Genomic DNA, 23,380 nt, shown 5'->3' on the forward strand with positions numbered 1-23,380 from the left:
TGTTCCAACATTGTACTCCACACATATGTTGAGCACTGGTTTTAATTAAAAAAAACACTGCACAAAGCTTAGTGGCTAGAGAGGGACAGCAGGGATGGAGATGACCTTGAAAGTGAAACCACAGCAAGGAAAAACAGAATATATTGCATCGAAGCACCCAACCCAAGTGTATTTCCAGAAGAGAGAAAAAAGTGAAATTTTACACAAATATTCAAATCAAGGACTGTAACTGAATGAGTTGCTTCCATGCACATAGTTATTGCTAATATACATTTATCAAATTAGCTTGGATGCTACACATTTACAGGGTACATACCTCAAAGAATTAGTTTTTCCCCCCATTTGTTTTGTTAATGAATACATAATAATGCGCAAAGTATCACAAAGTGATTATTAAACCGATAACATAGGCAGCTTTGAGTGCTACGCACCACACTGCAAGATGCTTGAGCTTTCGGGCTGTTATCACAGGAGAGGTCATCATCATCGCTGTCCCCTAGCAGTGTCTTGTCCAGCCCAAAGTACACAGCAACCCCATTGCGAGGGCACTCTACCAGTTCATTCTGTGGCACCAAGCAGCCTTGCTCCTTCTGCCACCGTTGTGCCCAGGAGAAATTGTAGAAGCTGTTCTCAGACATTGAAGGCTTCTCCCCTTTGTCGTGTTCAAAATAAGATCTTTTCTCACTTTGTGGAGCACCCTCAATCTTCTGGGAGGTTCCGGTGACATTTTTCCCTCCTTGGTTGTACAATTCACTTTCGCAGATATCGAGAGGAGCACACAATTCATCTTCATGATGCTGGTTTGAAGCCTTAATGCCTAGGCCTTCGTCAGAATAAACACACTTTAAATTCTGTGTTGATGGAGATGTAGTTTTGGAGCCACTTACATTTTCATACGATAAACCTTCTACACCAAGGGTGTTTACTACGTCTGCGATTGCAGGGATGACATTTTCTTTGGTTGGCTGTGCCATATAATCAGCCAAACTTCCAGAAGAATAAACTACTGATGTGACATTTATTTTCGAACTGTCAAAATCAGTATCAGACATCTTATTTGGAGGAGACCCTGGTGGTGACTTTTTCAAAATATAGTAGGTTACATTTTCATCATCTTTAACTTCCGCATTTTGTTTTTCAGGAAGGGTAAGGTAATCATATCCAGGGTGATGCACAATTAATTGCTCAGGTGTATTTCCAAGCATGGACCCATCGACGTGTTCATGGGAAATGGCATAGCTAGACAAAGGAGGGGATCGATATGTTCCAGCTGAATTAAACAAGTTGGCACTGCCGTCTGCCGCCTTTACTTTGTGCGAAGCACCATCGCAGGAAGGCTGGAGGGATCGGCTGGAATCTGACTCGCCAACGTGCATCATCATTTCGGGAGCCTCCGTGTCCGAGAGCAATTTAGAACTCTCAGACACGGAGCCCACCCCTAAAAAATGATCGGACTCGTTAGAAAGCATCGTAGGAGAAGTCGCAACCCTCTGACCAGAGCTAAAACTAGTCTGACCAGAAAATGTATGAGTGCTAAACCCTGTGCTATGGCCACCACTGTCAACAGAACTTGAACCCGAGCCAAAGAAGGAAGCACTTCCAAAGCTCGAGCTAGACCCAGACACAGCAATGGCCTGCTGGGCCGACACTCCCAAGCTGGTCAGCGTAGAAGCTTCGAGGAACCTTAAGCCAGTCGGGGCGTCTATCTTGGAACGATCCATCGCCTCCTTGTAGGATATTTTTGCTTTTGTTTTAGGGCAAATCATGTATTTTGCGTAAGCGTTCACATTGCGCAGTTTCTTGATCATTACCTCGCTAATTGTGCCCTTCTGAAGAGCTTCATCAATTGGCACTCGGCCTTTTATACCAGGTTCAATGAGGCCTCCTGTTAAGTACTGCACCTCAAGATATCTCTGCCCTGCCTCAGTATACAAGGAACCTTTTTTCATGGCCTGCGCTGTGGAAATTACTGTTTTATTACGGGCATCTTCAAACCCTTTGAACGCCTTCTCAGCGAGTTGAATCCTTTCTTTCATTATTTTATCAATAAGATGTTTTGCAACTGCTTCATCGAGGGAATATCTCTGACCTGTTGCTGGATCTATGATTCCCCCAGTGCATGCCTGAGCCTCAAATAGCTTTTGACCCGTTGATCCATCAACTAAATGTCTCTTCATTGCTTCTTTGATGGTAATGTATTCCTTTTCGTGAAGATCTAAAATTCCTGCGACTGGCGTGGTTTCCTCTGTGGGGTCATTGAATGAACACAAGCTGCCATATTCCACAAACACAGCACTACCGCCAGTTTGTGGTGTTCTTGGAGATGATGGTTGGACTTCATGGACAGGCGCGCTTGCACTCAGCATACCGGCCAATTCTGAGACAGAAATAGATCCTTCCTTGTACTGTTTAAAGCTAGCCTCGGTTAATATGCCTTTCGCAAGTGCATCATCAATGTTAAACTCTTTTCCGGACTTGCTGTCCATCAAAAGAGTGGAGACACTGCCGTCTGGCATTATTGTTACAGTTTCTTTCCACTCACCTTCTTGTTCTGTGAGCTTATAATATGTGTGCACATCAATGAAACCTTTTCGGTATGCCTCATACACAGTCATTTCCCTCTTTGTATCGGGATCTATGATAATGATCTTACGGGCCCGTACAGATGATTTGGACGAGGGTCTCCTGTCCTTTTCCTTTTCTTTCACCGGAAGCAGAGAGAAACCAAATTCTGAATCGCACACGCATTTGCCCAACAGGTCTTTGTAACTGATTTTGTCACCCGTGTCTGGGTCATGAAAACCTTTGGCTTGCTCGCCAACGCCTGACAAAATTCGGAACATATCCGTGTCTATGACATTGTGCTCATAAGCCATTTTCAGAGGAAGGCGAATGCTTGCCTGTGGCTCAATTATCCCACCTGTAGCCGCCTGTACCTCCAACAAATTAACAGCCATAACCTTCAAATCGGGTCTTTTCTGTAATACCCTCTGCAGTGTCAGCACTTTCCCCGTGAGCATATCAGTAAAGCCTGTTGCAATTTTCTCAGCAGTGAGCAGCTTTTCGCGAAATTCAGAGCCAACCAACCCCTTCCTGAAGGCCTCATCTACCGTCAGCTTGCCATTGTTAGCCGGGTCTAATATGTAGCCAGTGGCAGCCTGGGCCTCGAGCAATTCCAAGGCAGTGGTCGGGCTTAGAATCCCTCGTTTCATTGCACTGTAAATGCCCACCTTTTCATTCGTGGACTCAACAAGGATCCCAGCAATTCCACCGCCGCTCTGTAATTGCGATTTCAGAGACTGCGAAATTTCCTCGAGGGTCACTGTCCCCTGCAAGACCTGAGAAGCTTTCGCCTCGCTTAGCAATCCCGCATTAATCAGTGCCTCCAGGCTAACTGGGCGTCTCACTCCTTGGACGCCGATGAGCTTTTTCCTGTCAATCTTCGGACCCTTGCCCTCAATAATTTCTATGATTATGATGATAATTGTCTCCACGGTTGTGACACCTTGCTTGTAGGATGCCTTTAGATCCCTCCTCTTTACTTCTGAAATAATACTGGAATTAAGGATCTCCCAAATTGAAAGGGTTTTTCCTGCCAACACACCGGACGGTATGGTTAAAAATGGTTTCTTAAGAGCAATTTCCATTTGATATTCAGTGTATGTCTCTATTACAGTTTTGCCCGAGGCGCCGAGTAGCGTCGCTGCAACCTGGCTGTATCTATCGCCAGCACTTTGTTGCTGCTCGCTTGTTTGGCGACTGCTGTTGTTGCTTTCTGTGTGAGTGACACCTGACCTAGTTATAGTGACATTGCTCTCGGCGACCTTGTCGGTCTTCATGGTCAGCTTCTGCAGAGCCTCCATCTCCCGTTTTTTGTTCTGCTCTAACTTTTCAAGCTCGAGCTTCCTCTCTTTTTCGAGACGCTGCATGTCCAATTTCTTCTGCTCCTCCAAAACCCGCTGCTGATGCTCCAAGTCCCGGAGCCTCTGCTGCAACAGGCGGTTCTCCCCTTCCCATCTGCGCTTCTCCTCGTCAGACTTTTTCTTCTCCATGTCCATCAGCTCCTTCTGCTTCTGCTGTATTTCCGTCTCACTCTTCCTCTGCTTTCTCATGCCCTCCTCAATCTGCGCACGCAGATTCCTGTTCTCTTCCTCCTGCTGCCTTCTCTGCCGCGTCTCGGCCATCAGCAAGGCTTTGGCCTTGTTGAGCTCCTCCTCGTACATCTGTTCCAGCTTTCCTTTTTCCTCGTCGAGAAGCTTCTGCTTCATTAAGAGCGTCTCCCTCTCAGTCTTGTGCTTAAAGGCTTCTTCCTCAATTTTCTTGTGCAGCACCTGAGTCTCGTGAGATATTTGCGACTCGTCTAATTTAGTCCTCTGCGGGGGAAAAAAAAATTGGCAAGACATATTTTTGTCAGGCCAAGGTTTCAAAATGCTTTTTTCCCATGGCTCTTTCCCAGCAGGCAAGCCCTGTGGCTTTGATGAAGCATGCATATTGTAAATAGGGAGCAGTGGTGTTTCTTAAGTATGGATGTGAGGGAAATCTAGAAAACATGAATATTTTAAGACAATAATTACATGCTACTTTAGTTCAGCTTAAAAGTGTGATTTAAAAAAAATATTATTGCATAGCATCCCAATAAGATGCAACGTTAGGTAAATGCTGGATGACACTGGGCCAACAACGTTGGTCCAATGTCAACCAATATTGGCCCCAACATTTGCATGTCTATTGCAATACATGATATTTAAATAGACTGCATATTTTAGTATATTGCCTTTACAATTCTAAGAACGGTATAATGAAATATGGTTAGTTGTACTTTATGAACATGCAAATAAATATAGATGAAAGTGATTATATGCACTACATATAATGCAACTGAAAGAAGCCATGGGATTCATAATGTTAAAGAGAGCATGCATAAAATATATTTTATACACATAAGGGCTTACATAACTACACTCCATGTTTTTGGTATATTATGATATTTTAAGTATATAGAAGTCTACAATAACAGGTAGAAGTCCTTTGTATTCAGAATGACAGAAGGTAAAAGGAGAAAAGTCAGGGTTTTGAAAACAAATAATGGATCGCAAGATTACCAAATACAGAATAAATAAAGTGTTTTGTTGAGAAACCAGAACGAGGAAATAGAATATATATAAATAGTAAAATAATCCCAGCGGAAGGCATGGATTTTCCAGAAAAGTTACAGCCACCAAGCAGAAAAAAAAACTAGAAAAAATAAAACCTTCAGGGGATATAACACGACTGCATGTGTATAGAATGCTGTTATATCCTGCGGCGTTAAAACTACGAGGTATGATAAAAAAATTAACCCGTAAAAACAAAGTTTTTCACTCTAAATCCTTTATATGCGTGGCGGCTAGAGTCCTCTCGTCCTCTGGCTTGAGATGGCTGCAATCTATGGGTCAGATGATTGTCTGCCAGTATTAAGCAATTGGTAATTAAATATTTAATTTGTTTTCCCTAAACAGTGCAAAATTTTGAAAAAACATTTTCACAAAAATTAATTGTCACACACAACGAGTCTGTGTGGAAAATGTCAGCTCGATTGGATCACGGGAAGTGGGTTAAAAAACGAGCAAAAGATTTGCACGGTCCTAAGCAAGCAAACGAACTTAATATAAAGGATTTAAAATATATTCGCCTGTGGAGGACGCGGGGATCGATCCCGCGACCTTTGGCATGGGAAGCGAGGGCGCTACCAACTGAGCTACTCCGCCACGGCCTGTGGAGGGGTTACGCTCTGGGCTCTTATACTGTGACGTTCAGCCAAAGCCAAGAATGAGTTCTATTTGAATATATGTAAAATATTTTTTTTTTGCCTAAAAAGTGTAAAATTTTGGGAATTTTTTCACGAACATTAATTGTCTTTCACAACAAGTCTGTGTGGAAAATGTCAGCTCGATTGGATCACGGGAAGTGGGTTAAAAAACGACCGAAAGATTTGCACGGTCGTAAGCAAGCAAGCACGCAAGCAAGCAAGCATGCGAACTTAATATAAAGGATTTAAAAATTAAGCACCCACCACCAAGACGGAAAATTACAAAAAGTCAGTATTTTTAAGGCACACATTACTTTTTTTTGCCACATTCGTAAGACCCATTTGTCCAGCTAGTTGGCTTTCTTTTCTTTTTGAACACACGAAGAGGGCCAGTGCCAACCTGAGTTACTTAAATAAAACACAACTGTGACTAAGAGTAATGAAAATATATCCTCTCTCCACAAACAGGTATTTCAAATGCTCTGTCAAAACAGAGAGTGGTCACAGTCACATCAGGATAAGTGTGTTAATTTGCAATAAAACAGTGGGGTATAAGATAGCTGGTGAAGTAAAAAACTGGCTTAGCCAAGGACATTATTAACACGTTTGAATTGCATCGCGCTTGTCACACAAGTGCCGCGCCAATGTTAGGAAGTAATTATGATGTGGCAAAACTGTTAGAAGCCTTGGGACACAAGCGTTGGTTTATGCATCCTGCAAAGGTTGTGCACAAACAAACACAGATGTTTTTTTCTTTTTTTACCACCACCAATGTTTCCCGGAAAAATAAAAAAGTTGATAGGACAGAAAAGTTTTGAAAGGGAATACAAAAGGAACACATTCAGACCTGCACATGTTTGCCTGTTTTTTCTAAATTGGGATTGTGTAAATGAATAGTGGCCTGTCCAAAAGCTTACCAAGTCAGACCAATAATATTAATACATTAAAACGCATTAACTTTCTCAAATAAATTGGCCATTTCTTCCACTTAATTTTGGTAAAAGTGCATTTTGCATTATTTATAATTGCATATATTCTTTAGAATAATTGCTAAATTACCAGAAAATATCTGTCTCACAAATGTTATATACATAGGAATAATCCCGCTATATTAAAAATATATATCCTCTTCTACTGATAGAGTAACACACTGTCGAAAAACAATTACATTCCAATTATAAAAAAAAATCATAATTATTCTGAAACACCCTATGCACGATTTAGGCGAAACTGCCAGTGCGATGGGCAAGATACCTCTGCCATTTTTTTTAAGTGCTCAAGCTCATCCACGATTCTCTTCTTCTCCACGTCGGACATCTCCAGCTTCCTGCGCATCAAGTCCAGCTGCGTTTTGAGAGCCTCTTGCTTCATCTTCTCCTCGCCAGCGAGCCTCTTCTGCCGCTCGGCTTCCGCTTCCGCGCTACTTTTCTGCATCTCGAGCAAGTCGCGCGAGCGCCGCTGCTCCTCCTGCTTCTGCTCCAGTCCCCTCAGCTTCTCCATTTCCTGCATCAGCTTCTGCTCCATCTCGCGCTCCTGCTTGCTGCTGACGCCCGGCTGCTGCATTCTCTGCTCCGACAGCTGACGCTTGCGCTCCGTATCCACCACCGTCTGCTTCAGCTTCACCACTTCCGACTCGTACTCTCTCTGTTTTCTGATGGCGTCTCGCTCGGACGCCTGCTTCATTTGCATCTCCTTCTCCATTCGGCCCTTCTGGTTCTTCAGCTCTTCGAGGTAGGCCTTCTGTTTTACGATCTCCTGCTCCAGCTTTGACTTGTCGCGGTCCGCCAGATCCACTTTCGCCTTCAAGTGCCTCGCCTCCTTCTCTGCCTCGCACTTGCTCTTCTGTATCTGCTCCGAGTAGCTCTTCATCTGCACCACCTTCTCATCCAGCACAGATCGCTCTTTGGCCATCTCATCCAGCTTCTGTTTCAGCTGCATCTCCTTCCTATCCATGGAAATCTTGGTTGCGGACTCCCGCATTAAAATGTCCTGCTGCGACTGCTCTCTCAGCTTCTGCAGCTGATGGTCATACTCCCTCTTCAATTCAGTCAAGTTACCATGCAGACTTTCGGCCGACCGCTTGCTGCTTAAGAGCTCCTGCTCAAGATTCGTAATCTTTCTAAGGTACTCATTTTCCGCCCTCAGTTTATCTTGTGTGAGCTCTTCTGCCTTGCGCAGCTTCTGTGTGAGCAGCGTGATCTGCTCCTCTTGGGCCACGATGCGCTTTTCCGCTTTCGCCTTATCCAGCTGCACCATGTGGATTTGATTTCTCAACAGGCCGAGCTCCTGCTCAGACATATTCTTCGACCTGGAAAGTTCGTCAATCCGCTGCTTAAGCACTGCCATGCTTTTCTCATCTTTCTCCTTAGCTCGGACGTAACTCTCAATGTCCAGCAGCAATTGCCTTTCCTTCGTCACCATGTCCATGTGCCTCACCGCCTCCTTTTGGAGAGCCTCCCTCGCCACGGCTAGCTGACGCTTGGCCTCTATTTCCGCCGTCTCGCGCTGGCGGAACTTTTCTTCCGCCAATGCCTTCTGGCGCTGCAGCTCCTGCTCGGACAGCTTGCACTGCATGCTCAGCCTCTCCTCCGTCCACGTCCTCCGGGCTACCTCCTCCTCGGCTCTCTGCTTCTGGGCCATGCTGTCCTGCAGCTCCTTCTCCCTATGCTTCAGCTCCTCTTCCAGCTGATGCCGGATCAAGTGACCATCCTGCATCTCTCTCTGCAACAGACCCAGCTGCTCCTCCGACACTTGCTTCCTGCGCTCCGTTTGCTTGCAGCACGCTCGCATCTTCTCCAGTTCCACCTCCACCCCGTCCTTCTGGTTCGTAAGCTTATCCACCTGGACGCGCAAGTACTGCGCTTCTTGCTCGGCCTGGTCTTTCTGCCGCTGGACGTCGCTGGCAAAACGCCTCTGCCTCCTCAGCTCTTCCTCCGCGTTCAACTTCAAGCTCATTATTTCCATTTCGGCGGCCGACTTGATTGCGATGTTGTCAGCCAAAAGAGCTTGCTCGTGCACGCTGCTTGCCTGCTTGCTCCTCGACACGTCGCGGCCACTGGACAACCTCCGTCTCGTTTTGGTCGGCGAGTTCGGCTGATCAACGTTGGCGTGCTGTTTCATTTCTACTTGGTACATCTTTGGCTGCTGAAGAGGGCTCCCGTTGAGGACCTGTATCGTCTCCAGTCTTCCTCCGCCCCTTTCAGGTGACATCTCTGCCGCCACTTGTTGCTGCTGCTGCTGTTGTTGCTGCTGCTGTTGCTGCAATAGTAAGAATTCACGCTGCTGCCGATGCCTCTGCTCCTCTTGCAGCCTGTGTTGCTGTTCAGTGTGACGTTGCAGGGCTGCTTCTGAAAGTTGTGTTTTCTACAATAGAATTAAAGTGACGATCAGAGTTGAATTTTGGCACGGCGCATCATCTTGAAGGGGTGGCGACAGGGCAAGAGGATTTGCAGAGGCAGTGCAGCTTTCAGCCCAGGGCAGGATGCATCATGAGATGCATCCTTTGCAAAAAAAGCAATTGTCAGCAAGGCCATTTCCCTCCACCACCAGTTGAACAAGCTAGTAATGAATGCCTGGAATGAACATTCATTGGCACAATGATTCATAGAATCATGTCCTAAAGGCATTATTCATCTCTTGCCACTTTGATGCAAGACTGGAGTTTTTGCATCATTTCCAAAATCATGCAAAATAACTAAAACATTTTCAATACTGTAACTCTTGATCAATAATTCGGAGTTGTTCCATTTCAAATCCTACAATCGTTCATCATGGGGCCATAACGTGAACTACTTAGGAATGAATGGCTTGTGATGTTTATCCAGGCATACGCTTGTAAGCATTGTGTAGAATACAGAGTTAAAGAAACAGAATATTATAGAAAAGTAATCTGCCTATTCTCATAGAAGACAAAAACTTGCTTTAACAGTAGTCAGGCAAACACGCTCACTTTCACGGCGATAAGAACGGATGTCATGAGACAAATAACCCAAAATAATATAAAGGCAACGATTGGTGGTAAAAAAAAAGAATAAGGTGTAGTCACACGCAACGATGACATGTTTAAAACAGTATCAGGTGTGAAAATGTGAACTCTTGTTCTTGAGGTGTGGAATAGTTATATATGTAAAACGGCATGGCTAACGTTTGTCAATATGCAAGTGCAGTGTCCCTGCTTCCAGTGTGAAAGACAAAACAATAGGTGGGGCTTGGTGTGTTTGAAAATCACACAGACGAAACACAAAACGCACAAATACAAGATCAAAGCAATGCATGCATAGGGAGGGCTTGGTGGCTTTCAGAATCATGTCAAAAAGACACGAATCAAATGTAATAAAATGGCAAAGTATGAAAAAAATCCAAAACGACCCTGACTTTTTCACCAGTGAAATATACCTTCTGTGTGACGATAATATTCACGGTATTCATATGACTGCAGACCACACGTCTACAAAATGTCAAAGATGACCACACCAATACCTCTGTAAATTTGGTGTCTGCGATGGGCTCCGTCTGACCACCTTGTGCACGCTCTGTTATTCGAAGTGTCGTTCTTTCGGCAACCACCGCCAGTTTTACGATACTTGGGTGCATCTTGGCATCGACTTCAGATTGAGCCCCGAATGTGGTTGCTGTTGAATCGGAAGGTCCCATTTGCTGAACACTGGCATCAACGACAGGCCCCTGATCACAGCTAGTACCCGTAATTTCTGATTGTGAATCACGTGCACTACCACCCTCAGTGACCGTCATTTCCAACGGTTGTTCACCGAATAACGTAGTAGCGTCAACATATGTGGGCAGTATTCCCGTGTAGTCATTATGGGATTCTTGTTGTACTACAGTTTCACGAGATTTGTCTATGGCCAATTTTTCTGTTTCATATACAGGTTCAGCTCCTTCCGTCACTAAACCTGCTTTATCGCCAACCTTCAGATGATCACTCAAGCTAATAATTTCATCGCGTGGTTTGTTTTCTTTTTTTACAACCACTCCACTTTCTGCACGGGTATCCATTGCCTCGAGTCTGGCATCGAATTGATCTTCTTGTCTTCCACCGGTTATTTCTACATTTGATGGTTTGTCATCTTCAACTGCAATTAGCCCAACCTCTGCGCACTGATGGTCAGATGTTAAAGTAGTACCTCCCATTTCCAACGCATGACGGATTTCTTCCTGCTCAAGAGCAACTGTTGAATTCTCACTTCTGCCAAGATGTTCTTCCCCTTGGAGCAGTGAAACCTCATCTAAGCCAGATGTTACATCCATAGACATATCTTCGATAATGAAAAGACCACGTGCTTTGTTCGCCGAAACCTCAATATTAAGTGGTCCTTCTTTTCTTAGCGTCTCATCTTGCACGCACTGAGACAAAACATGCTGCTCATCCGTAGGCAATGTTACCGTATTGCTTTCACTAATCTCAGGCTCTTTCAAAAACGACCCATCAACTGATAAAGGTTGACCAACAGTGCCTTCATCATACTCTTTAGTTTTTTCGTCACTTAACTCATCTCTTTCAGCAAGTCGTGTTGGCTTTGTTTGGTGCCCATTTTTATTTTCTGAACTAAAATCTCCTGGCTCGGTCTGGACTGCTATTTCTAGACATATCTTGCTGCCAGATTCAAAATAATGGCACGCGCTTGCTATTTGTCCCTGATCGACCTCCGCTTGGTGAATTATTTTCTCAGCGTCAACCATTACGCGGGGCTGAAGCTGCATTTTGCTGCCTCCCGGAATGACATCTTCGTCGCCTTCCTTCACACTCTCCCCCACAGACACGTGCGGAATGCTGTCCTCACGACGCTCATCGCTGCTCGATGTTGTTTTGGCTTCACCGTCTTGCCAATGCACACGTGAGCATTCCTTATCCGAAAGAAAAACGGTGTCGGTGCCAATGTTTTTCATTTGATTGTGGAGGTCTGTCTGCTGCCCAGCATCCGTGACCAATGTCGGTGCTTTGTCAAACTGCGCTTTGGCATTCGCCGCCGCTTCCTGTGCCTGCGAGCGCTCCAGGGTGAGCTGCTCCACGAGTCGGCGGAGGCGATCCGCCTCCTCCAGCAGAGCTTCCTGACGTCGGTGCTCTTCGTTTAGTGTCTTCTTGAAAAGCTCCGACTCGGACACGAGCAGCTGCTGGTAGCGCTCTTTGTCTTCGGCCAACGCTTTGAGATTTTCTTCCGCATTCTCTTGCTGTCTCTGCACCGCCTCCGTCTCCTGCTGGAGCCGCAGTGCTTCCAGGATTGCCTGGAGCTTCTCCTCCTCCATCCTCCCCGTAAGCTCTCTCTGATTTTGCAATTCTTGCTCAGATTTCCTTTGCAGCCTGGCAGATTCGTCCGCCTCTGCACGGAGATGCTCTGCCTCCATCGTGGCCACCCTCAACTTTTCTTCTTCTCCTAGAAGTAGCACACTCTTCTCTTCTTCGGCTTTTTCATGAAGGTTCTTCATTTGCTCATCGTTGTTGTGCATTTCAATCACCTTTTGCATCCGAGCTTTAAGATCTGCCAGCTCTTCTTCCACAATGCTCTTCTGATGCACGACCTCTGCTACTTCAGCTTTCTGAGAAATCAGCTCTTCTTCTAGATCCTTCTTTTGACATTTGGTCTTACCCAACTGGGAGCGTAGCTCGTTCAATTCTAGTTCAGTCGAGGCCCTTTGGTTGTCCGTCTCTTGGGCAATGCGTCTTTGTCGTTCAATCTCAGCTTCCGCGAGTGCCTTTTGCCGCAGGGCCTCGGCCTCAGCATCCGCACATCTGCTCGCGTTCTCCTCCGCTTCCTTTCGACGCCGTTCGGCCTCCTCCTGAGCCTGAGCAGTATGCACGGCTGAGTTTTCAGCCTGAGCTTTCAGGCGCCGTGCTTCTTCAGCCTGCTGTTGAAAGAGAAGCAGTTCCATCTCCGCCCGCTTCCTCGCGAGGTCTGCCTCCGCAGCAAGCCTCTTGGCTCGGCTGGCCTCCTCTTCAATCCGCAGAATTTTCTCTTTTTCCTCAGAAGCCAATTTTTCACTTTCCGCGCACTTCATTTCCAGCAGCGCCAAACTGGCCTGTGTTTCCGCCTCTATTTGCGTTTGAGCGGCTTCTTTTGCCAACGCGATCTGTCTGACCGCTTCCTGCTCAGACTGCTCTTTCAGAATCAGTGCCTCGCGCTCCCGTTGCCTGAGATTTTCCAGCTCGTCAAGCGCGCACCGACACTGCTGCGCCGCGTCTCGTTCAGCCTTCATCAAACGCTGGACGTGATCCTCGGCTTCTCGTTTCTTCCGGGCCTCCTGCAGGGCAAACTGTCTCTGCTGCTGCGCCTCCAACTCGGCCTGTTCCTTCAGCCGTGCAGTTTCATCAGCCAATACCTTCAGCTGCAGGAGCTGTCCTTCCAAATTAACCCTTTCCTGAAGAGTATCATCCACCTTATTTCTTAGCAGCTGGATTTCTTCTTGTATTAAGGTTCGCTGGAAACATGTTTCTTGAACGATGACTTGCTGTTTCCTTATCTCGTCCTCAGACTGCAGTCGCATTTGCTCCTTCTCTTCTGCTATGGCCTTCTTTTCTCGGGCCGCCTTTTCTTCAACCAACTGCCTCTGGTATGCCCCCTCTTCGGCCAAAACCTTCAGCCTCTCTGCCTCCTGCTCTTTTTCCTTGAGCGCCAGCTCCGATTCTTCCTTGAGTCTGCATGCCTCCTGAATGGCAGCCAACTTATCTCTGAACATTTGCTTTGCATCTTCCCTCTGCTGAGCCAAGGCCGCCTCTGCTTGGAGGCTCTGTTGCATTGCTTGCTCAGCCAGAGCTCTCAGTTGTACAGTCTCCTGTTCCATGTCCTTCAACTTTGCGACCGCTTCTTCCTCAAGGGCCTTCTGCATCCTACTAAATTCCTGTTCTGACCATCTCCTTTGATCGTTCTCGTTACGCAGCTTGAGTTTAATGAGCTCCTGGAGCTGCGCTTTGACTTTAGCGAGCTCTTCCTCGAGGATTCTTTTCTGACGCACCGCTTCTGACGCGTGAGCCCTGGCGTGTGTTACCTCCTCTTCCAGGAGCACAACGTGCTGAGCATTCTCTTCCATGCACGTGCGCAAACGCGCAAGTTCCATCTCCGCCAAACGTTTCTCGTTTGCGGTTTCCGCGGCCAATTTTCTCATTTTCTCCAGTTCGTCTTCGGCGTGCCGTTTCTGCCGGAGAGCCGCCTCCTCCGACTTGGCACATTCCTTCGCCTCGTGTTGAGCGAGTGACTTCTGGCGCTCGGCCTCCTCCTGTGCACGAGCTCTCTTTTTAGCCGTCTCCTCTGCCAGGACTTTAAAGTGGAGCGCTTCATCGGTCCTTTGCCTCCACTTCTCCAGCTCCCTCTCGGCTGCATCACGACAAACTTCTGCCTCCTCGGCCCACTTTTTGCACCGTTCCACTTCGGTGATCAGCGACTTCATGATTTTCTGCTGTTCCATTAGCAAGCCACCTTCCTCGAGCTCCTCGTGAAATGATGAGCGCTTCAATTTTATTTCAGCTTCTTGTTTGTGCTGTTCAGCCACTTTAGCCAATTCCCCTTGTTCTCTAGCCTTGGTCTCAGCCATGTCATGTTGTTTTTGAGTCTCTTCAACTTCCCTGCGCACTTTGTCGAGTTCATGGAGGGCAAACTGTGTTTGACGAGCCGCTTCTTGCTCTGCTATGGCCTTCGCTCTCAGTTCTTGCTCAGCATTGTGCCTCTTACAGGCTTCCTCCTCAGCCAGGTCCTTCATTTTTTTGGTTTCCTTTTCGGTGCGCAGCTTCTGAAGCGCTGCATCCTCCGCGGCCATCCTGAGGCGCATGACCTCTTTCTCGAAGGCCTCTTTCTGCAGAGACAACTTCTTGAGCTCCTGCCTGAGGCTCTGCACTTCCAGCTCGGTTTGCTTCTGCTGCAAGAGAACGTCCTGAACGATCGTTGTCTGCCGATCGATTTCCTGCTCCGTCTGCCTCTTGAGCTCCATCAGCTGGCGCTCAATGGACAGTTTTTGCAGCGTCACCGTCTCCGTGTAGGAGAGGCGGTTCTGGGTCTCTCGGTGCATCTGCCGGCGCAGTTTGTCAGCCTCGGCCTCAGCCTGTGCTTTTTCCTGGGCATAGTTTTGCGAGATCTGCTTTTGTTTCTCCAGCTCGGCTTCCATCTTCGCTTGCTTTCTGAGCGTTTCTCGCACCGTTTGTTGCCTCATCTGCGCCTGCTTTGAGCCACCGCCGCACGCCGCACGCACACAGAATCGCAACCAAGGGGAAAGAATAAAGAAGACAAGTGAGGGGGAAAAAATTAAAGTGAAAAATGGGAAAAAAGACATTGAAAGGGGAAGAAAACGGTAATGAAATGGATAAAACAAGATATTAAACACTGGGGTATTAAGGGGTTAAGAAAAAGCAGTGAAACAAAATGTTATGGAGTCCCACGTGAAGAGCACACAGCACACACAACTTCTAGAATTTAGCTGCCATGGAAGCCATTAATTCTTCACGTCACACATGTAGAGTTTCATTTCAACGCAATGTGGGCAGTAGTCAGTGTGGCTGATGATTCCAAAGCCACTTGCATGGTGTTATGGCAGTCACACAAATGCCCCTTGGATAAAGGCTTCAGCAGCAATACAGGTTCTTCATCGTCGCTGGGAGCCGACATGAACGAGTTCTCCGTGAATGCTTACGACTCCCGCTTTCCATTCCCTCCGTTAAATATACAAAGATTCATTTATGTTCAAGATATGTTTCTGAAATTAAAAAACGTACACTTCAAAGTAGTCAAATATTGCATTCGTAATATTTTTTTTGCGAACGAATATCTGCACTGAAAGCGAATTAAAATGTGTGTAAAATAAATGTTGCTAAATGTTTAAAAGCTTGCGATGATCGTAAACACATGCTTAAGTCATGCTTAACGATAGCTCCGATGCGTTGTCAGATTGTACAGCATATTTTTTGGCATGGTGTCCGACGTTTCACTCCCCATCCTGGGATCTTCTTCAGGAGCTTAACGGAGCGACTAACTTTCTCCCTCGATTACAGAGAGTGGCCCAATTCATTTTCCGAAGAAGCTCCCAGCACATGGAGCGAAACGTTGGATTCCAAGCTAACACTTGGTACGATCTGAGAAAACACATCGGCGAGCTATACAGCACAAATATAAAAATTCTGTAGAAATCCTCAATGATTTTATGCGATGCTAGTTACAAAGGTATCTTTTTTTATTTAACTACTGTAAATTGCATCGCCTTGCTTATTTAGGCAGATATTCTGAAAGCCACCAGCGTTTACCTCTTAATTACAAAACAAAGAGACGTGTGTTTTTTGCAGCACGAGTAGGTCACGGGTGAAAGTTAGTCGTTTTTTTTCAAACATCAGCCGGAAAATAGGGTTACTGTGATGAGTCACAAAACACAGACACGTGCAGACACTCACTATTGCGTGAGGTCGCTGCAGAAAAAGACAGGAATTGTGTTAAACGCATGTAGTGGCAAACTCTGCACATGATCTCGACAACACAGAGTGAGCACATTGCCGATTGCTCTCCCCTGTATGAAAGTAATTCGAGTGAGGCAAAGGACATTGACAAAATTAAGAAATATAAAATGTCGTGCAATCGACTTGGTTTTTTGTTCTAGATCACTTCTTGTGATGCTGACATCATGTAAAAAAATTGTGTAAGTTAATGTTATTCAAAATTACTGTATGTGCAATGAGTTAAAGAGGAAGAAAGGGACATGGCATCACACTGATTTCAAACTACAAAACGGATTATATATCATATTTACACACAAACACACACTTGTAAATGATAGTGAAAATCCTGGAGAATAACCAAGTGTTAGTGCAATGAAAAGCAATCTACCAATAATCTGGAAGTGTTCAGTCAAATATAATGCCACGAAATAATTGTACTAGGTGACATGCCATAGGTTTACCAGCTCTTGGTGTTTACAAATACTGTAAAGTTCAGCAATTAAACAAAATAAAATTGCCATCCATAACGAGCAATTAACAATGAAACAGTTAAAATGGTGTGATTCACCCCTAATCACTCCATGTTCATGATCACCAATTACACATTTCCCTGGTAACATGGTAATGCAATGTAAAAATACAACTGAATACGTAATAGGAGAGAGAGAAAAAACATCAAAGACAGGAAAACCACATCACAAATAAGACATTTGTCCACGTGTTGGCCATCGGCTGTAGATATCTTGTCCCATCTTCCATCGCGTTATCTTACCGCAAAGTTGAAGGAGCTGCAAATCGCACTGTTACCTCGATAAAAAAGTATACCGTTCCTTCGACTATAGCCGACACCTGTGTTGCTTACTACAGGATGCTGCCACTACAAAATATTATGGGGAATATCTTTTGTTTAACTTGGCCTGCACTGGGACACCTTTCATAGCATGCAGGATAGTTTTTAGTTTTGTATGTTGGGCAATTAAGTGTATATTAGGGCTGCCACGGTACAATTTTTTTACTTTGTGATATTACATTTCATGATTTTAGAATCTCGATAAAAGTTTTCCTTAACCTTCAATCTGTATTTCACATCTGCCTCATCTTATTATTGTGCCTTTATGTACTTCTAGCACAAATAAAGTGCTCAAAAGTTATTAAACTGCAGTTCACGCAAAATAAACTGACCAGAAGTCGTTTTTATTCATTATTACTTGACAATGCATGATGCTGATGGCATTGAATAAACACCATGCTGTCAAATTATGCAGAACAGACGCTGTCGCCTCGACAGACCTGGTCTTCACCTGAGGATGGCTGCTTGCGTTGTGGCCGAAACGTCGTGAGAATTATTTTATTATGTTTTATTTTTATTATTTTATTACTTCCCTTCTACGTGACTTTACCGAAAGAACCAAGAAGAAGATATGCAGAACACGTTTTATGAAGCAGAAATTGAATGAAAAACTACGTATATTTTTCACGTGAACGTTATAAATATTGCCAGGAAGTGACGATATTATTGTGGACTTGATATCATCCGATATATCGTAGTATTGCTACATACATCGTGGCAACCCTAAGGTATATATATATGTATTTATATTTCAGCATACACAAATGAAGGCAAATAACGAAGGATTTTAGTTTTGGAAACAATTCATCGCGCGCACGCTGTATTGTCCATCACAGGTCGTGTGCTGCAACAACGGTGCACCAGATCAGTTTGGTGGAAGAGTCTAAAGGGCTTATCGGGATGTGCCACAGTATTGCTTCATAATGCAGACAAGCAAGCATTCTGCAGCACAGCAAATGTTTGTTTCAAACGCAACGCATGAACTCCCACACACATACGAGCGCACACACGTAGAATCAAAGTGCACTGAACAACAGTTCAGATCACTTCATATTTACATTTCGTAAATGTTAGTAGTGTTAGATACAAAAGCTGCTTACACAAACCACAAAAGTAACAAAATGTTTTTGCACGAAAAAACATTTTTGTCGTTAATCGCTGCAGGAATCAACAGTTTCTCTCAGCATTTGAGAGAGAATCTGTTTAGTCAAAACAACACTGGTATACTTTCAACCGAGTACATTTTTTCTTTCAATATTTAGAATCTAAAATGACCACAACTTCAGGTCCATTACTCAAACATTTAATGTCACACAATGCACACACTGTGCCTCACAAGTGGAGCACTGTAGTGGTCATGTGCGCTACATGTCAAATGCAGAACGAGATGTCAGAAACTAAATTAAAAGATGAATGAAGAAATAACATCGTGACTGGTTAACACTATTTACAATTAATGAGCCTTCGTCAAGATTCACGTAAAACTATTTTACATGGAGCCCATGCCAATTCTACGCCCAAACAGCGATTTTTGGAATTTAAAAAAATCAGCAGACGGAACACTGTCCTATAAGCACTGTTTGTGGTTGACTGCCATCAATGTCAATCGATATGAACATACAGGCATTTCATAAATACAGATGGGCATAAGTTAGCGAGTAATTCATACAAATTCTGATGATGTTGGGTATAAAGCTGAAACTTGTCAATATAGTCATACCTATGATTATAAATTTACACAACCGAACAAAAAAATATATATTTTGAGCACCAGAAAATTGAGGGGGGAAATAAAATAAAACGTTTAGCTATTCTGCGTTTTAACTGAGCACTGGGGAAGTTTGTATCCAAAGATTTTCAAAGGCGCCGAATCCAAATATGATCAAATATTTTTCATCATTAAAATTTTCGCAAAAATGTGACATTAATTGCAATAGTTGTGGGCAAATTCCCAACCGGCAACTCGAGTTGAATACAAGGTACATGCCTCTGGCATGACCCTGCCCAGTGTTGTTCGACGTCACCGCACGACGCGTCGTTAGTAAAACTCATTAGCGACACTACCTCGTCCTCGCGGGCGCGCCGCAGCGTGTCGCCGATGAACTTCTCGTTCTGTCGAGCCAGAGTAATCTGGCTACTGTAACGGTTACGCAGCTCCATGAACTGTAAGGGGGAACAACATTTTGCAAAGTCATCGGCGATCCAAACACGTGCGCAGCGGTCAAGCGAGATGTACACAATCCGCTCCGCGAACGAGGAGCGTTCTCGTTAGGATCCGCCGAGGGGGCTGGATTAAAGCAAAAACAACTTGCACAACACGAGAGTGTGATTAATGTCAACGCTGCTGTAAAGAAGTGTTGCTCATAAAGCGGTCGTGATTCAGGCTAATATAACTCAGACCCACTTTCTCATGTATGCATATGCCACTAGTTATCCAGATTCTCGTGGTAGAAAAATCATCGTGCACAAACACATCTTGGGCTGAAATTATTAAATACTGAAGCCAATAGGTGCATCAGTATTTACATCGATTGCATGTCTGCCATAATGCACAGACATATCGTCAAGGACGTGCATCTGTATCAAAATAAAGGGCCACATTGCCTAAAAGGTAAAAGCCAATCTTTAACAACAAATATGTTATGGGATGTTGGCTATCAACAACAAGGCAACTCCTATGACTAATTGGGAATGGGACGCAAGCGTAGGATTGATCACCCTGTCGCTGGCCGCCTTTGGGGAGGGTGTATAGTGTGAAAGGCCGAAACACCCTAGGAACCAAAGGTTCACTACTGATGCGCTCCCCAAATTTCACCAGGCTCACTGTTCATGAACTCTTGGAAGTGCTTGCACAAATGATAGTAACATCTCATCATGTGTTCTTGGAACCTATCAAGTCAATAATTTTCTGTTGAGAATGAAGGAACAATCAAGTCACAGGCACATTTGGTGTTGAATATCTGTGATCAGGCACTTTTGGACGCGAGGGGCAATGGATCAAGTAGATTTTGACAACTCCCAAACCCACTGGGTGAGGATGGGGCCCAGAGATGGCAGTGCAGCAAAAGGTTTTTTTTAGTGCTATCCTCATGAACATATGTGAGTTTTCTCCGGGTGACTCCAGTGTTGTCCCACATTCCAAATATTCCTTGCAATAGAATTGGCCATTGCAGGACCTCCGTGAAAAAAAAAACGAAAGTCTTAACCGTTATGGAAGCTTTCCTGAACAAATAACTTTATCATTGATATAACCTACTGAAGTGCATAAGAAGCTTGCAAAAAATAAGTTTCCCAATTATGTATGAAACACACAAAAATGTAAGTTCGTGTGCGTTGTTTACTGCGTGTTGTTTGGCATCATGTTTTGCTCCACTTGCTAAGAGCTTCTTTGGGAACTGAATGTAGCAGTTCACCAACAGTTTCCTTGATAATATAAATTAAGTTGAGCAGCCAATGTTATGTTTCATCTCTTGTGCATACAAGATCAATGTAACAGATGGAGAACGTCAACTGCTTCATCCAGTTCCTGAATAAGCTCCCAGCACGTGGAGCGAAATGTCGAACATTGTGCCAAACAACACGCGGTGATACATCCCGAAAAACACAACGGGGATCAGCACAGCGCACAACTGTGTAAAACTATGCAATCGTGACATTGATACTGTAGTCCCCCTCCTTAATGCAAGATCCACTTCTGTGGCAAAGAGCCCGTGGCTCCAAATCCCTACTACCTGCTGCCCTGTGACATCAGCAGACGACTGCAGCATTCGCTTGCGCACAGGTGCCTTCTCCGCCATGGCCCTGTAGGTCATCAGCTGCATCTCGTAGTCCTGGTTGGAGAGAAAAAGGGGCAGCATTGGAATACTGAATGCAAACTGGGTAGCTCATTACCCCCAATATCACGGAGATGAAACAGCCAACGTGACAATGCGGTACTGAAATAACTGCCGACGCGATGCCGGATTTGAATGTTGATTTTATAAAAATCCCAAATTATACCAGGCATTCTAATGTTATAAGTAGATAGTCTGAGGCTAATTGTGTATGTATGAATGCACACACATACACACAAATCACTGTGGTAATTTATTTGTACAGCCACATAGGCTGTATATCACGACTGCATGTCGGATGACTTACATTTGGTGAGCCACTCTCTAAAAAGGACGATAGAATGCTGCCTAGTATTGGTAACAGAGACCTAATCGAGCGATTCCAGAATTAGTTCTGCCGAATCGTGTCACGAGGCCGCTCCCTGATTTGTATTTACCACACCGCCTCACTCCGGGAGCATACGTCAGACGAGCATGGTGATTTGAAAGCGGCAAAGGGTTCGAGCTCACCTTGACTCCAGTGCAGAACTGGCTGGAGTATTCCTGGCACTCGTTCAGCTTGGGAAGGTTCTTTTCCAACTCCACGACCAAATTCTGCAAAGAAAAAACGCAGCCTCGCAATATTCGCGCGAATGCTTACCAACAATTCCATCTGGAGCACTTGGCCCAGCAAAACGTTTCACGGCCCAGCGGCAAGCCCTCATTGCCGCTTGTTACAGAGGTTCACGGTTCGAGACCACTGGCCACCCTGGTTGAAACAGCAGGGTCTATTTACCATAAATAAATAAATAGATGCGCCATGTCTGATTCTGAGTGGAACGTTGGAGTTCCTGTGACGTTACACGAAAAATAGCAGTCCACGTGTACAGGTACCATGGCCCAAATCAGCTAAATTGTATTTGCGATTGACAAGTTACTCAATGGGGAAAAACCACAAAGCCGGTACCGTAAACATCTAGTGCTGCACAGGGACAATTGCCACTGAGGGTGCCCTTGGCTAGACTGTAGAAGGGTATTGGAATAGTTCACATGAGGTGTGATGTAAGGCACTTTCAGTTCCTGAGGCATGTGAGAGCAAGCATTCATTATCCTTAGTATAAACAACAGACACGAATGTTGGCGTTGAAGTAAGGAAGGCGAACAAAGGAAAAAACAACAACCTGTTAAAATTTCGATTTAAAGCTTTCGTGACTGCAGGGATTCATCTTCTTGGTTCTTGCGGTAAAGTCACGTAGAAGGGAAGTAATAAAATAATAAAAATAAAACATAATAAAATAATTCTCACGACGTTTCGGCCACAACGCAAGCAGCCGTCCTCAGGTGAATACCAGGTCTGTCTGGGAGACAGGTCTTCAAAAAAACGTCGTAGTGTCGCTAATGAGTTTTATTACTTCCCTTCTACGTCACTTTACCGAAAGAACCAAGAAGAACAACCTGTTTGCTCATTATTTTATCTTAAGAAGAGCCAGACTATTTCCACTGGTTTCCAGAAGGCCTGACACACATATAGAGGCCAGACCGAGTGGCTGCTCGTACACACAACACACCTGCTGCTGGTGGAGCTGTTCAGTCAGGCTGCGGCTGTCAGTGGCCTTGGCGGACTGGAGACTTTCCTGGAGCCCCGTGGCATCTTGCACAAAGCTGTCCAGCCACACGTACGTCTCCGTGTAGTAGCCGAGCTGCTTCTGCAGGCCCTCCAGCTCCCGCGCTCTGCAATGTCAACGCGACACGTTCGCACAAAGGGCCGCATGTTGTTGTTCGGCACGATGCCCCGGCGTTTCGCCTCCGCGTGCTGGTAGGTGAAATTGTTACATGCGTGCAACGCTTCAGCGGGCTATAAGCTGCGACGAATGTATGCGGGGCATTGACACGGCTGCCAAGCGGTAACGCCTTTCCCGCTTGTTGCAGAGGGTTCGCGGTTCGGCAAACGCCCTGGTCAACACCGCGGGTGTATTTACCAAAAAAAAGTACATCCCCCTCTGTTCCACTGCAGACGATCAAGATCCCTTTGTGAACGAGTAGGCCAAGCGTGCTGGCGGCGTCACAAGGCAAACGACTCGCAATATACTTCATTGAGTCAAAACAAACAATTACAACATCGCCCTGCCCCCCCCCCCCTAACCGGCAGTGAAACAGCACCCGTCGCGATCGCCTTGCCCTGTCTGTTGGGATGGGCCGCCAATACCAAACACGTGCAGAGTTATTATTCCTGTCATTGTCATCACAACGACTAAAAGGGGGGCGGGCGGGGCACCTGGCGTCGATCTGGCTGTGGACGCTGTGCCAGCGCTCGCACAGCTGATCCGCCCTCTCCTTGAAGCGATCGACGTCCGGGCCGCGCTCGCTGTGGGCGCGGAACATGTGCTCGTTGACGGCGCGCGCCCTCTGCACCTCGTCCTCCAGCGAGTGGAACAGGTCCTGCTGCTGGTCCACCTCGGTGCGCCATTGCTGGCGGTGGTGGGGGACACAGACACGGTGCCGCA

General features: G+C 45.5%; 2 protein-coding genes across 16 annotated transcripts in view; both read right to left on the bottom strand.

Annotated features, from left to right (window-relative positions):
- The window catches only part of LOC144931700 (microtubule-actin cross-linking factor 1-like), a 244,250-nt gene that overhangs the window by 88,248 nt on the left and 132,622 nt on the right, over positions 1-23,380 (bottom strand). For all 15 annotated transcript variants that reach the window (XM_078855898.1, XM_078855897.1, XM_078855893.1 and 12 more), the window contains 5 exons: positions 23,152-23,345; positions 22,445-22,607; positions 21,408-21,491; positions 20,796-20,894; positions 19,129-19,227 (listed from right to left, as the gene is read on the bottom strand). In XM_078855898.1, the coding sequence (XP_078712024.1) occupies positions 19,129-19,227; positions 20,796-20,894; positions 21,408-21,491; positions 22,445-22,607; positions 23,152-23,345 (639 nt within the window). The remainder of the gene's footprint in view (positions 1-19,128; positions 19,228-20,795; positions 20,895-21,407; positions 21,492-22,444; positions 22,608-23,151; positions 23,346-23,380) is intronic.
- On the bottom strand, positions 76-14,944 carry LOC144931329 (uncharacterized). Its single transcript, XM_078855130.1, has 5 exons — positions 11,492-14,944; positions 7,043-9,151; positions 1,571-4,373; positions 1,311-1,438; positions 76-105 (listed from the first exon to the last, which is right to left on the bottom strand). Exons 1-5 carry the CDS (start codon positions 14,942-14,944, stop codon positions 76-78), a joined length of 8,523 nt encoding a protein of 2,840 aa, XP_078711256.1.

This window comes from Lampetra fluviatilis, chromosome 4 (assembly GCF_964198595.1).
Source record: "Lampetra fluviatilis chromosome 4, kcLamFluv1.1, whole genome shotgun sequence".
NCBI lineage: Eukaryota > Metazoa > Chordata > Hyperoartia > Petromyzontiformes > Petromyzontidae > Lampetra > Lampetra fluviatilis.

Bases quoted from the DNA above. Each gene is read 5' to 3' on its own strand.
- LOC144931329 (XM_078855130.1), bottom strand. From the start codon at position 14,944: ATGAGGCAACAAACGGTGCGAGAAACGCTCAGAAAGCAAGCGAAGATG. The intron at 4,374-7,042 runs GTATCTTGCCCA...TTTCCCCCGCAG, and splicing joins ACTTAAAAAAAATGGCAGAG to AGGACTAAATTAGACGAGTC. The intron at 1,439-1,570 runs GTTCTGTTGACA...ATCATTTTTTAG, and splicing joins CTTCTTTGGCTCGGGTTCAA to GGGTGGGCTCCGTGTCTGAG.